The sequence below is a fragment of the Dipodomys spectabilis genome, unplaced genomic scaffold, assembly GCF_019054845.1.
Source record: "Dipodomys spectabilis isolate Male_0828 unplaced genomic scaffold, ASM1905484v1 ptg000052l, whole genome shotgun sequence".
In the NCBI taxonomy this organism is placed as follows: Eukaryota; Metazoa; Chordata; class Mammalia; order Rodentia; family Heteromyidae; genus Dipodomys; species Dipodomys spectabilis.
The window spans coordinates 1,624,487-1,640,324 of record NW_024870729.1 but is presented as its reverse complement, the minus strand read 5'-3'; the positions used below and the strand labels follow the sequence as shown (position 1 = coordinate 1,640,324).

At 41.0% G+C, this 15,838-nt stretch overlaps 1 protein-coding gene across 2 annotated transcripts in view; it reads right to left on the bottom strand.

Moving 5' to 3' along the window:
• The window catches only part of Ido2 (indoleamine 2,3-dioxygenase 2), a 52,617-nt gene extending 39,791 nt beyond the window's left edge, over positions 1-12,826 (bottom strand). For both annotated transcript variants that reach the window (XM_042679461.1, XM_042679462.1), the window contains exon 1: positions 12,683-12,826. In XM_042679461.1, the coding sequence (XP_042535395.1) occupies positions 12,683-12,781 (99 nt within the window). In that variant the 5' untranslated portion in view covers positions 12,782-12,826. The remainder of the gene's footprint in view (positions 1-12,682) is intronic.
• Positions 12,827-15,838: the final 3,012 nt, after the last annotated feature.

Here is a 15,838-nt window from a genome sequence, read left to right as displayed (position 1 = left end):
GGATATTACAATTTGGTTTGAATTTTAGAAAGACAGTTTTGTTTGTAGGATTCTTATCATGTGGAGTTAGATTAGGAAGCCTTTGAAATACTCTTCAATACTCATTGCTTAAGCAATGGAAGTGGATTTGGAAAGGAAGGACTATCTCTAGAGAGCAAAGACCAGGTCTACTAGACATATCACATTAAAGTAATGTGATGTTTACATTTGGAGAGTAGAGGCTGAAGGCAAGAAGATTGCAAGCCCAACGGCACCATGTCCATGCACCATGACCGTGACATGACACTCAGACCATGCTTTACCAAGAAGAACAGAGCCTGGACTTCATGACCCCAACTCTAACCCAGCAGATAGCTAACTTTTTTTTCTTTTTTCCTTTTTTTTTCTGGTACTAAGGCTTGAGCTCAGGGCTTCAGCACGCTCCCTTAGCTTTTTTGATCAAGGCTGGTGCTCTACCACTTGAATCATATTTCTACTTCTAGCTTTTTGTTGTTGTTAATAGGAGTTAAGAGTCCCTTAAACTTTCCTGCCATGGGCTGGCTTCGGATTGAGGTCATCTGATCTCAGCCTCCTGAGTAGCTGGGATTACAGGCGTGAGCCACCAGTTCTCTGTTCATCACACCTTTTCTGTGAATCAATTTTTAAAATTTTATTTTATTGTAAAGATGCTGTACAGAGGGGCTACAGCTACATGAGTAAGGCAATGAGTACATTTCTTGTTAAGCATTGTTTTTTGTTTGGTTTTGTTGTTTTGTGTTTTTTTGGGGGGTTCGGTCGTGGGGCTTGAACTCTGGGGCTTGAACTCTGGGCCTGGGCGCTGTCCCTCAGCTCTTCAGCTCAAGGCTAGCACTCTACCACTTGAGCCACAGCGCCACTTCTGGCTTTTTTCTTTTTGCTTATATGTTGCTGAGGAATCGAACCCAGGGCCTCAAGCATGCAAGGCAAGCGCTCTATCACTGAGCCACCTTCCCAGCCCTCTTGTTAAGCATTGTTACTCCCTCCCTTGTTTTCTCCAACTATTCCTTCCCTCCCCTATCTCCTTCACTTCCTCCCCCTCCTGAAATTATAAAGTTCATTTCCAACCATAGTGTCATGTTGGAACTCAACTATTGTGGCTTGTTCATGGCTGCTTTTGAGAAGAGTGGAGGAGAGGAGAGTTAAATAATTACAAGAAAAATAACCTGATTTGTAGCGTTAAAGGATTATTTAGCCCCTGAGCCAGTATCCAACCCCTAATCTCCTCAATCAACATCCTATAAACCCAAATGGAGGTGAATTATGTGTCTGTAAATCAAGAATCCATATGAATGGGGATGGGGGGCACAAATTGAGATAAAAATGTAGTTGATCAAAGAGTGGGCATAAAAATAGGGAATATATTTATTTTTATTTTTGTGCCAGTCCTGGAGCTTAAACTTTGGGCATGAGAACTGTCCCTTAACTGTTTTGTTCAAGGCTGGCACTGTAACTTGAGCCACAGCTCCATTTCCAGCTTTCTTTAGTAGTCAATTATAGAGAAGAGTCTCACAAACTTTTCTGCCTAGGCTGGCCTTGAACAGCAATTCTCAGATCTCAAAGCCTCTTAAGTAGCTAGGATTGTAGGTATGGGCCACTAGTACCAGGCTATTTTACATTTATTAAATTTAGAATATCTGTGGAAAAGACAGAACTGTCCTGAGAAGTTTGAAATTAAGGAGAAAAGTGATATTAGAAATAGAATTGCAATAAACCCTTCACGTTGTGGTTAAGACCACAAAAGCATGCAAAGTTTTACTGGAGATTTTGCAAATGAAAAGGAGAAGATGGTCTAGTTACCACATTGGGGAATATACACAAGACAGAAAGAGGAATTGAATCCATTGATTCAAATCAGAAAGAATATTCTAGACATTAATTAAGGGGCAGACCACATTGAAGTCAAGAGGGTAGAAGATTTTATAGAAGTACACAATAATTATAGATCCAATGGGTCCTTAGAAAGTTCAAGTAAGATTGGTACGCTATGAAAAATAAAACAGAACAAGGAAGCACCTATTCGTTTCTCCAGTTATGTGGTGTAGGAATCAAGGTCAGGACTCAAATGTGAATGTATTGATGAAGTGAGGAATAGAGAAAATACAGCTATTTTTTTGTAGAAGAAATGTCAGCAAAGGAGAAATCTGTGTTTAAGAGAGAGCTCCTACAGGTGGACCCATTGCAACAATGAGATGTACAAGTCCTTGTGTTGAAAAACGAACTTAATAACTTTGGTCGGGGGTCGGGGGAGGATCGGGTGGGGGAGGAGAGGAGTATGGGAAAGGATAGGAAGGGGAAACAATGAGGAGGCAACAATGCTTGATAAGAAATGTACTCGTTATCTTGCCCGTGTAATTGTAACTCCTCTGTACAGTATTCTCACAATAAAAAAAAGAGAGAGCTCCTTCCTAAAAGGAGGTTAGATAGGTGGGCATTTTATAGTCTGCCAGGGGAAGAGATAGGAGGGAAAGCAGAGAGGGTCATATAGTAAAGGTAGAAGGTCACAGAGGAAAAGAAAGAGAACTAGAGCCTGAGTAGAATCTGGCCTTGGACTTGTAGAAGGGGACAATATGGAGTCTGAAGTTCACTTCCTGTAGATTCAATTTTTCAGCACAGCCAAAGGAAAATCTGGATGTGTGATTTGAGGAGAGGGGCAGGCATTAAGTTAAAAATTAAGGAGAGGGCTGGAAACATGGCTAAACTGGTACAGAGCCAGCAGAGCAAGCAAGCAAGCAAGCACAAGATCCTGAGTTCAAACCCCAGTACTGCAGAGAGAGGGAGTCAGGAGGACTAGGAGACAAACATAAACCATCAGTGTGGTAATATAGGAGGTGACTTGAGGAGCCAGGAAAGTTCAAACTAGACATTTGGGGAGGAGATTACAAGTTACCCATGCATCACTGGTTGGGGGAATCTATATCCCTCCAAATCTAAGGTAGCCCTGAGTCTAAGCTCCTAATTAATAATGACCTAGGTAAACTCAACATAGCTGTTGGTACAGAATCAGAGAAAGCTATTGACTGTATACAGGTTTGGCCATATACAGAGTAGTATAGCTGAGAATGCCAGCAAACATAAAGGCAGAGGCTGGAGGTGTAGCTTGTGGTAGAGTTCTCATCTAGCACATCACCAGTAGCACTCCTCCAAAAGAGAAAAACAATGAAAAAAGGATATTTTTGATATGTTAACTGAACTAGCCAATTAATTTTCAGCTTATCTTTCTGATGTATATGCTTACAAACGAAACTTAAGGGTAATGACAGGGACAATGGAGTTGCGCATCCGAAAGTAACACAAAGTCAAAGGCACAGAGTCCCAGGATTCAGGAGGCCCCTCAAAGTGAGAATTCAGAAAAGAAGCAGTCAGGTTTAGTAATTCCAGCACTGAGCAGGCTGGACAAAGAGTTCAAGGCCAGCCTAGGCTGTGAATTAAGACTGCACTCCCCCAGAAAAAGAAAGTATCATTTAACTTTCTCCTCTTTAGTGTCTGGCTCACAAATCAAGTTCTGAAGCCTCCTGAATTTGGAGTTCCTGGTTTTTATGGTAATTCTCAATTCATCTGTCAAAAATTGGTACTGTACTCTAAATCTACTTTTTCTTTCATAGTGGATCCTTAAAAGGATATGGGCCTTCCTCCTCCTTTTCATCCTCTCCCTGTCCAAAGTCTGATGTGGGAACTCCTATGTAAAGCAACAACATAAAAGACTACCAGGGACTCTCCAGGTGTGGCACCCTGTCCAGTAGGGTCAGCACCTCAGGAGAAAATGCCAGCCACACATATTCACCAAGACACTGAGCTTTACAACTGAGTGGAGAACTGCAGCTTGCGTTCAGCTGTCTCTGAAGTTGTCTCACCAGAAGTTTACAGCTATTGAGTTCAAGCCCCACTACCAGCATAGACGGAAGGAAGGAAGGAAGGAAGGAAGGAAGGAAGGAAGGAAGGAAGGAAGGAAGGAAGGAAGGAAGGAAGGAAGGAAGGAAGGAAGGAAGGAAGGAAGGAAGGAAGGAAGGAAGGAGAGAAAGAAAGAAAGAGAGGAAGAGAGAAAGAGAGAGAGAAAGAGAGAGATTAAAGAAGGAAGAAAGGAGGGAAGGAAGGAAGGAAGGAAGGAAGAAAACTATTCCTAATGGAATGGTCAGATGAACCAGTATTTCATTCATTCTGTTGCGTTTTTAATCATGCTTACAAAGTTCATCTCATGCCAACCCTGTTCCTTTTCCATTTTACTGTTGATATTTAAATATTTAATCCATCTGCCTTTGAGTTTTATATGTTGTAATTTAAGATATTCTGTTTTATTGGTTCCATACTGAAATAGAGGAAGTTAAAGCCCAGCAAGTTTAGATAACTCTGGTTCACGGCAGGTCAAGCCTCTTATGACTCTAAGTTTAGTGCCCTATACAATAGTTCTTCAGGAAACTACCCAGAGCAGCTTGGGGATGAAGCATAGAAGGTTGTTGAAAGAAGATAGGAAATCCTAAAAAGCATTAAATAACTCCCCTCCCCCACTTTTTCCCCCTGAGACAGTCTTTCTATGTAGCCCAGGCTGACCTGGAAGTTGTGATCTTGCCTTGCCTGCCCAATGCTAGGATAAAAACTGTATGCTACTACTAACAGCCTAACATTCCTTTTCTTATTTCAAAATAAAACAACAACAAATGCAGCAGTGATACTCAGTGGACACTACGTAGAAAATGAACTTTACAAAATGTTGGTGGGGACGGGAGGGTAAAACTGGAAGGGAAGGGAAGGGGTGAAAAATCGAGCACAGCAAACAGTTGCCAGGAATTATAAAAAATAAAAAATGCAAGCTTAAAACAAATAGAAATACCTATCCTTCTACTTCCCTTAAGATTAAGGGACCAAGGTTATTTTAGGGGGAAATGAGATAGAATGAATTAGGGAAAATGAGGCCTGGTGAAGGCAACTCAGAAACAAGGTATTCAGAAGCATAGAAGCACTATATTTCTTTTTTTTAATTATTTTTTTTATAGTAAAGGTGATGTACAGAGGGGTTACAGTCACATAAGGAAATGAGTACAATTCTTGTTGAACATTGTTACCCCTCCCTCATTTCCTCCCACTATCCTTCTCCCCGACTCCCCCCCGCAGATGGAAAGTTCATTTCCAACATAATGTCTTGTGAGTATTGTTGTTGCATTTGTTCATCCTTTGCCCTTTGCCTCACCATTTCTGTGATTCCCCTTCCATTCCCCAAATTTGAGAACTTACATAAAAATCAAAAGGTACTAATATCGAAAGCAATGAGAACAGGAGGTAAACCAAAGGGGGGAAAAACAGTAACTGCATACAGTACACTGATGCTTCCATCAGAAAGAATGATATAGTGCCCATTGGAGAGACTCGGAAAAAATCGTATTAAGTGAAGTAAGCCAGACCCAAAGAAACATAGGCTTCCTGGTTTCCCTCATTTGTAATAATTAGTATATATCTAGGATAGTTCTAGCAGAGGATCACAATAGCTCAATAGCTATGTACATATGATCATATAAAATGATGCTAATCAAAATGAACTACAAGATATCTTTCCTTCTAAAAGAAACAACAGGATGCGATGAGTTCCTTATCTCAAGAAGTAGCACTGTTCAGTGGCAAGATGCATCTCTTTCTGAGAGAAATGCCCCCCGCCCAATTAAATGGTGGACCCAAAACATAACCAGAATGGTAACCAAGAGTCAGAAACTTAGAAAGTGTAACAACACCAACAGTGATTGAAAGCAAAGATACATACATATCTTCACATTGCTTAAGTCAGACTCTGCCTTTATCGAATAAATATCCCTGATGCCAAACAGCTCTGCTTTCTCCCTTTGAGAGCATGCAGAGTCTGAGTGTGCCTCTGCCTTTCTGGTTGTCTGTCTACTTTTTGTCTGTCTTGCTTGCCTGCCTGTTTACTTACTCAATAAAGTTAGTTTTGCCAAGTTCTCTTTCCATTATGACTTGTCTAGAAATTTTTATTCTGCACTCAAAGTCAAGGATCCTAAGTAAAACGTCCTTACTTTTAGAGTAAAATGTCACAACCCCTCACCTGCATCCAGTGACAGATATAGAGCCATCCTTTTGTTTTATTTGGAGGAATTTTTCTTAACAGATTTATAATCTAAATGTTTAACATGTCTTAAAGAAACTAGACTGACATTTGCTTAGCTTGCCTAAAACTCAAGCTAAGAACAGCATAGGGAAGGTTAAAAATAAGTCTAAGCCAAAACAAACCACACAAAGTTCAAACAGGAAACCTGGGTAATCGAGAGGGCATGGCCTGGCACCCCAGCAAAGTACTGGATGAAAGAGCCAGGCTCTTAGGAAGAGAGAGAAAGCAGCAGGAGGGGTAATAAAGCATTTCCATTTGTAAAGCTTTAGAGCAGAAGGTCAGGGGTTGGTTTCCATTTTAATGTCAGTCCTCAAACTGGGCACTGGTGGTCCACACCTATAAGCCAAGCTTCACACATGCTAGGCAAGTGCTCTACCACTGAGACACACACTCAGCCCCACCTTGATACTTTGCATTCTCACTTTTCATCGTCTTTTTCTCTCACTCCTGCCTGTGAGGTTAGGTCTGGGAATCAGCACAAGTACTTTTGGTTATTAATGAGGCTGCTCCATTCTTCTCACCTTTTCACTTCCCTCCCAACTTCCTGTAACAAGTGGAATGGTGCCTAACTCTCACTTCCCCTTTATAAGAAAAGATACACTCACTTAGAAAATGTAATGAGAACTTATTTAGAAAAGGATGACGTTGCCTTGGATTAGTTCGTATCTTAAATCCAGTAATGTCCTTAAAAACAAAAATGTAGACAGGAAAGGAAGAGATACAGAGAGACAGAAGTGAAAGAGACAGGAGAGAAGAGAGACAAAAAGGAGAAGAAATGTTAGACAGGAAAAGAGAAGAGATGAGATAAAGAGACAGGAAAAAGGAGAGCTAGATGGAGAGAGGAAAGAGAGGAGAGAAGATAGACTAGGAAGGACAAGAGAAATACAGGACAGAAACAAGAGAGAGGAGAGACAGAATAGGGAGAGGAGAAAGACAGAGAGGAATTGAGACAGGAAAAGAGAGACAAGAGGAGGAGAAAGACAGAAGAGAGGCAGACAAGAGGAGAGGTAGAAAGGCAGAGGAAGAGAAGGGACCATAGAGGTAGTGGAAGAAAGGAAGATAGCTGCCATGCGCCAAGAAGCCACTCAGGTGGCCAGACTCTAAGAAGGTGAGAAAAGACCCCCTCTAGAGTCTTTGCAGGAATTATGCTCCTGGGACAGCTTGATTTGTGACATCTGATCTCCAGAATTCTTCAAGAACAAGTTTCTGTTGTTTTTAAGTCATTATGGTTGTAATTAGCTACAGTTGCCCTAGAAACCAATATATACTGTAAGTCTGGCATTTGTATTATCCTGTGCCTGACATCTTCATCCTGATTCCTAGAATCAGGTCACCCCTTCTCTTGTTGGTCTCTAGCCTCTCCAGCTTAGATATTTTATGAGGTGAGAAAAGTTTAAGTTTCTTCATTGTTTAAGAATTCTGGAGATTTGTCTTAGCCAGCCCTGACCCACTTTCTTATGTCATCTGCCTCTTTGCCTTTTCTCTGCACACTTTGGTTCCTTAATAGTGACACCAAAAAAGCCATACTTCATCCATTACATTCTCCCGAAAAGCACTTGGAGGTTTGATCTATACTATTGTGCAATCGGACCTCTTGATCTGTCTCTCCTATGGTACCATGATTATCTCTCTTCCCATCCAGCACCATCAGAGATACCATCAACCATACTGAAGATGCAATTGGTTTTCAGTGAAGGACTTGAAGTCTTCCTGTCTGGGTCTCTGATCTGAAAATTATAGCCTACTGTGGCAATTAATTTCTTCCCTTTAGTCGAGACAACTAGATGCCAATGTTTCTATCAAGTGCTTTGCCTTTCTGCAGGAGAATATGTATGTGTTTATTTTTCCTGACCGGTTGCTAAAACACAATAAAACTCCAACATTGTCATGGCTATTTATATCAGTTCTTTTCCTTCACCCCAGTAGCATGCCTCCAAACTGGAACATTGTCTTATTCATTATCTTGATCATGTTTTCTTCAGGAAGATTATGAAGTGTTTATAGTAAGAAACCCAAAGGCTATCTGGAAGAGGTGATAACAGACCACCTCTGAGGCCAATTAACAGAAGGGACAGAGCCCCTAACATGTGTGTTTGAGCTGAAGGAGAGCGAAGCCTGGCTGTGCTCCTGGGGGGGGGGGGGGGGCAGGTGAGGCTCTGAGCTGGTGGTTGTCTCTTGCTCAGAGATGGGTTCCTGTAATGTTGTCTGTAAGGCTGGTGACTGAGTCTCCCTGATTTGGTTGAGAATTTGGGGGACATTCTGATGATAAGTTCCTTCTTTCTCCTCTTCCTAGAAAGATGTGTAAAAGTCCTCACATCCATGAAAGAAAATTGAAACTGAAAGAATTATATTTATGAGATCTGGAAAATATGACTATAAAGTGAATCAGAGTTTATATTTATTTTTATCAGCTCAGGACTAGGAATTTCTTCTACAAGCTATTCATCAACCAAACCATTCTTCTGGCCTCTCATCTACTTCTGCTTCATTTTTTTAAAAAAGGAAACAAAGGATACTCCATAATTGTGACCCAGCCCAGTACTTATCTACTTCATAATATTGCTTTGCCTCTGTTCAGTGTACATGTCTAATGTCAATAAGAGCATGGCTTCCTTGTCATTTCTTCCCTGTGAACTAGAGAGGATGGAAGACTCCTGAGCCAAGTTATGGAGTAGGAGTAGTTGGCTTTTATGCCAGTACTGGAGCTTGAACTCAGGGCCTGGGCACTGTCCCTTAGCTTTAAGGTATCCCACCATTTGAGCCACAGTTCCACTTCCAGATTTTTAGAGGTTAATTGAATATAAGAGTCTCATAGACTTTCCTTCCCAGACTGGCTTCAAACTGTGATCTTCAGATTTCCACCCCCTGAGTAGGATTGCAGGTGTGAGTCGCTGGCTCTCAACTGCTTATTCTTTTAACACTCCCAGAATAGAATTTCTTTTTTTCTTTTTTTTTAACTTTTTTAAAAATAAGTTTTTTATTGTGAAAATGCTGTACAGAGGAGGGGTTACAGTTACATGACTGAGGTAATGAGTACATTTCTTATCAAGCATTGTGTTTTGGACTAAATATGGAACTATAGTTTCTCCATGCCAGTTAAAACAATTATGCTTAAAGGACCAAAAACATTCTTTGAAAATTTAATCAGGGCTAGGAAGGTGGCTCAGTGGTACAGTGCTTGCCTTGCATGCATGAGGTCCTGGGTTTGATTCCTCAGCACCACATAAGCAGAAAAAGCTTGAAGTGGCTCTGTGGCTCAAGTGGTAGAGCACTAGTCTTGAGCTGAAGAGCTGAGGGACAGTGCCCAGGCCCAGAGTTCAGGCCCCACGACCGACAAAATTAATTAATTAATTAATCAAAACAATTTTCCCAGGTGGGTGTCAGTAGCTCACTTCTGTAATCCTAGCACTTGGGAGGCTGAGATTAGGAAAATTCGAATTCAAGGCCATCTGGCCAGAAAAGGTAATGCGCTCTCCTGTCTCTTAAAAAATTGGCTACAGTGGGGTGGGGGGGTGTAGACCGCAAGGTGGGGTGACATTGTCCAAGAGAAATGTACTCATTATCTGACTTGTGTAACTGTAACCCCTCTGTATACCATCCTTATATTAACAATAAAAAATCATGTAAAAAACACCAGAACTTCAAGTTCACAAAACATATTGGGCAGCTGGGAATGTTGTCTTAATCTGTGTTTATTGTTGTGGATCTCATTAAAGTATCAAGACCCTGGATTTCTTTTTAGACAACCTCACCTTTTTGGTCCAGAATCGTCTCAGATTTTTTCTTCCTACGTGTTAATGAAGCAAAAGGCCAAGTAAACAACAGGACCCCTTCATGGGAACTGCCAGTTTTAAATGTGAACAAGCTCCATGAGCTGCAGATCTGCAGTGACACTGGAATGAAAGGGCACTCTGAAGGGATCGGTTTCCTGAGTGACTTTTACAAACAAGCCAGAAGATCCTTGGCTTCAGCATTGTGCTGCACTCTGGTCAGAAGGAAGCCAGCTATACCTGTCATCCCCAAACAGATGAAAGACTCCTCCTGACCAAGCCTAGTGGAATTCAATTGTCCTAGTGTTTACTCGGAGCCTCCTGGCACCGCCATGATATGAGCTGTGAGGAAACTGGTTGGCATGCCAAGTATCACATCCTTAGAACTTGGTAGACAGAGGAAGAGTTAAGGGGGTCCCATGAACTTCAGACTGGATGTTTAAGACTGGCAGGGGTGCACGGAAAGGTTGTGGACCAGCTAAGCATGTGCGATTGTCATTCTCACCTGTGCCTCTAGAAAGTGAAAGTCATAAAGAACAGGCCAAGGAGAGCAGTTATCACATCCAGATCTTGTATTAAAACACGTAAGTTCATATCTAGAAAAAATATCTACTGGAGATAACTGTTAGACATAATAATCATCCTAATAACAGAGTGGTGAAAACATCAGCAGAAATAAGAGAAGGACTTTTTACAGTCTCCAGAATAGAATTTCTAATTGAGCACTGGATTAAGGGTCAAGAAGACTGGTTTTACCTTCTTATCAGGCATTCACCTCTATATTCCTAGCAGCTGTAGACAAGGCACCACACCTTCATCCATTGATGTGAAAACTGAGAGTAAGGCTCTGTTGGTGGCTCACTCAAGGTCACAGGAGCTGCCAAGTGACGTCAGGATGGCTGGTTCCTCGCATTCATCTGGATGCACTGAAAGTGCTGCTCTTAGGTCAGCACATAGCAATTGGCAACACTGGTTATCCAGTGACAGAAGATATGGTCCAAGACACAGGACCATATCCCCACTCTACCTCACAACCTCCCTACACCACTGTTGCCAATATCAAAGCAATTGACAGATCTGTAAGCTGTTCTCACAGCTGAGGGCTGTGAGAAAACCTAATTCTTTTGTTGTTGGTGGTGGTGGTAGGGGTGGTGGTGGAGGTCATAAGGCTTGAACTCTGGGTCTGGGCACTGTCCCTCAGCTCTTCAACTCAAGGCTAATGCTCTACCACTTGAGCCACAGTGCCATTTCCTGCTTTTTCTGTTTACGTGGTGCTGAGGAATCGAACCCAGGGCAAGCACTGAGCCACCTTCCCAGCCTCGAGAATTATCTTCAATTAAGCCCTTCCTTCCTCAGGAGGCTGAGGCAGGAAGATCATGAATTCATTTCTAGCCTGTGCTAAGTAATAAGTTCTGGGTCAGCAAGAGATATATAGCAAGAGACCCATCTAACCATAACAAAATAAAAGCCAGCATAGGTATTCAATTCATTTCTTAATCAGGTGGCAAATTAGGCTGGGGTGGGGTATTTGTTCTAATAAATAATTACAATGAACTGGGTACTGGTGGCTCATGCTTGTAATACTATCTATTCAGGAGGCTGAAATCTGAAGATCATGAGCTCTTTTTACTCAAGGCTAGAACCCTACCTCTTTGAACCACAGTGCCACTTCCAGATTTCTGGTGGTTAATTGAAGATAAGAATCTCATGGACTTGAGTAAAAATTGCTCAGGGACAACCAGCACCCAGGCCCCGAGTTCAAGCCCCATGACCGACAAAAAAAAAAAAAAGTAGGCATCTGCAATGTCAGATGCCTACATTTTTAACTGAGTGGCTTTGGTGTTTATGATGTCATAACAAAGGGATGTCAAGAGTCTTAAGCATTAGTTTGCCACTAGTAAGACTTTTGTTGTCACATTCTCTGTTCTTCAGCCAGCCACAGCAGAAAAAAGAGGTTGGAAATGGGTAGTTTCTAGGGATCCCTAGATTTAGTTTAGGGTGGTTTTTAGGGGCCCCTAAGTTTAGTATTTTATGAATCTGACTACATGTAATAAGAACTACAGTCTAACACGAGCTCAGTGGGAAAAACAGAATTGCATTGCAGGTTGCTTGCTAAATGGAATTGTGAAACAGATGCTGTTTGTTTCCAAAAGTCCCTTCCTTTTCTCAAAAGTTCCCAAAGCCATCAAATTAATCTCTTTAACCAGCCCCAAAAGCACCTAAAGTCCCTCTTGTTCTCTTTTCTTCCTCTAACAAGTAAGTTAAACCAGTTTCCGTTAACATGTCAGCAGTAGTGACCAGGAGCTGTTTAGGAATAAGCTCTCCCAGAAAGGCTTACTAAACACACACACACACACACACACACACACACACACACACACACACACACACACAGATCCAGTGAGCAAATGTGTAGTGTAGAAATTCCATTTATTCTCTGTTCCTGGAAACCTTGCATCAGATGGTAGAAGGTACCTTATTCCTGAGTGCCATATGTTTATCTTGGCCTTTTTCTTGCCGACTACAGACTTGCTTATAATTTCCCAGATTTACTTCGGCATGCTTAACAAAACAGCAGCAGGGATGTTTGTTCTATTGGAACCACTCTCGGCTGAAGCTGACATTCCTTGTTTGTGATCTCACTATGTTTTTAGTAACATCTTCATCTGGCTGATGACTGTTTGTTTGTATTATAGCTCTCTCATTAACCACATAAATCTACAGAACAAACCCACAAACCAGAACCTCAACACACCATTTTTGACCTAGCCCAAGGTTCTATCCTTACCAGTGGATTTGGAAGAAGAAAGCCATATTCTTCAGAAATGTGGTATCTTCCTAAAGAAAATTGTAGTGTGGTCTTTGGATTCTGTCTTTGAGGCTCCATAATTTGATTCCACAGGAACTGAAGATCCTGGTTATGGGAATTTCAAACCTGTTTGGTTGCGAGGTATCTCAGAGGCAGAAGAGACCCTTGCCCTGTGGTTGAATTCCACACTGCTCCAAACTTATTGGAGACAAGACTGAGTAAACAGTTGAGCACAGCTGGTTAAAACAAACAGGCAAACACAATCCACTCCAAGAAAATACCTCCTTTCTTCTCTCACTCATGCCATTTTCTAAGTGTGGGTTTTAAACTCAAAGACAAGTATGTACAGCTTTAGAAAAGGGAAAAGAGAACCAAGTTTTTGCTTCTAGCTGATCAAACCCATATGGCAGAAATCTGGTCCATGATAAATTTGGACAACGGGATCAAAATTACTACAAAGGAGTAAATGTATTTTTTTAGTACTAGGGATGGGACTAGAAGTCTTGCTCATAAATATTCTGCCACTGTCTTTTAAAATTTAATTTTATAATTTCATAATTTTTATGGTTTGACAGTGTTGCAGTAACATTCTTGAGTGGATACAGAGAGAATGGAAAAAATAACATGACAGGCATAAAAGTGACAGAGCTTATTGTGCAGCCCAGGCTGTCTTTGAACTTGACACTCTCCTGTGTCGCTTCTGAAATGCTAGGATTACAAGCATGGGCCACACCCAGCTCAAAATAGGTAAAACCTTAAAAGTAGAAGTTACACTGGTGCTGGATAAAGAGTGGTCATGATACACAAGTATGATGGGCTCTTGGTCTCTGGACAGGATAGAAATAAGGCCAGAATCAGCAATTAAAAAAAACTTGGGGGAGGGAAGGGATAGTAGGAGAAAAACAAAGGAGGCGGTAACAATGCTCAACAAAAAATGTACTCCTTACCTTACTCATATAACTGTAACCCCTCTGTACAGTATCTTTACAATAACATAAAATTAAAGAACAACTAAAAGAGAAGTTTATTACAAAGTAAAAGTGTGTAGAAGAATGGGAAGGGGGCCAGAGCAAGTTATCCTTTTTTTGGTTGCTCAGGGCTACTCCTTTTGAAGCTGGATAGGCTAGGGAAAAATGAGGACTGGTAAGCTGAAAGCAAATACAGGAGATATTCCTTCATGTACTTCCTGAAAGATTGACCTTCACCTTATTTCCCCAGGACAAATTGACTCTTAACTTATAAACTTTGGAAGCTAATTTACCCACTCACCTCTCTCGTCTTCCTTTTCTCTAAATTGAAATGGAATCTAAGAAGAGAGTGCTATGATAATGTATTTAATAATACCCATGGAGATTTCTGTCCTGGAGGCTATGCACCAGAAGCAGTCTGAGATATTTATGTCTCATTATGAGCCTTTCTCAACTATCCAGCAACTCTCAATCGAATACCCAAGCCACTTCCAAGTTCAGTTTCTCAGGCCTTCTAAATGCAGTTTCTCAATCTTCCTTTCTCAGTCATCTTAGTTATCCTCTTGACTTCCCCTTTGATCTCAGATGAAAAGATAATTCCAACTGTGTACACACTCTCTCTTCTCTCTCTCTCTCTCTGTCTGTCTCTCTATCCCTGCCCCCTTCTTTCCTCTCTCTCTCTCACACACACACACATACATGACAGCACATAGACAAGGTGACTATTTGTCAATAACAAGTTTTGGAATTCCAGCACAAGAGAGTCAGAGCACACCTCTGTGAACCTCTATGAGAGCTGAAGAGCTCAAGGACAACGCCCAATCCCAGAGTTCAAGTGCCACGGCCAAAAAAAAAAAAAAACCCAGAAAAGAAAAGATAATCCCATTATCTTTTTATGCTAGTCATGTTATCTTCATCATTCTGTCTGTACCCAGTCAAGAATTTACTATAAAACAATAAATTCATAAAATATGAAAAATATAAAGGACATGATAATATAAGGGGCATGGTTTAATAAATATAGGAGTAGCTCATGATTTATGAGAAATAATTTGGATTTATGGAACCTGATATATCAACTGTTATCCAGGTTGCTGACATCAGAATTTCGGTATATTCCTGACTTGCTGCCTCATGACTTACAATCTTCCTAGGGTCAGGCAAAATGTCTGAGCAGTCACCTCTGTCCTAGCTTTTGTCTGTGTGGCATTTTAAAAAGTGCCATATGATTGTAAACCTTTGTGTTTACATATAGACAAATAGCAATGTTTATCCCAGAGACATTGGGTTATGAATAAATGAGAAACCATATATGAAAGTCCTAACAGAAAATAGTCAATGTTATACTGCTCATACTTTGTACTGTAAATATTAATAATATTGTATTATTTCTGGTTTCTCCCTTATTGTGCTGTCTTAGTTATTAATAGACTTTTGTATTTGCATTCTGAACATAAAGATATTTGCATCTTTTTTTTTTTGGTTGGTCGTGGGGCCTGAACTCTGGGCCTGAGCGCTGTCCCTCAGCTCTTCAGCTCAAGGCTAGCTCTCTATCACTAGAACCATAGTGCCACTTCTGGCTTTTTCTGCTTATGTTGTGCTGAGGAATCGAACCAAGGGCCTCATGCATGCAAGGCAAGCACTCTTCCACTGAGCCACCTTCCCAGCCCGATTTGCATCTTTATAAACCTTTCTCTACCTTAATGTTCTAATACATTTCCATAAAAAATATCCTCTTCTTTCCTCCCACACGTTTTGTCTTGACCTTCTCCCAAAATCCAAACCAGTGTTACTTGGAAGTCTATGACTATCTCAGGTCCAGAGATACCTTCTTGAGATACCTTCAAAATTTCTAGACCTAGTATTCAAGGATACCCCAATATACAGTTTCTTTCTCCCTAATACCATTCTAGCTGCGCACAGATCTAAGTGTTATGCTGTCAAAACGCATTTGCTTTCCCTGAAATAAACAGTGCTTGGCTACCCTCCTCTGTCTCATTACTCACAGTATCTCCAGGTTCCCCAAAACTTTCTGTCTCCATCTCTGAATGCCACTAACCTTTCAAGATAATAACCTTTCAAATAATACTTTTGTGAACATTTTGCCAAATTATTGGAAAATTCTATAGCCAGTTGTTTCTTTTTCATCTCCTATGTCAATTCTATC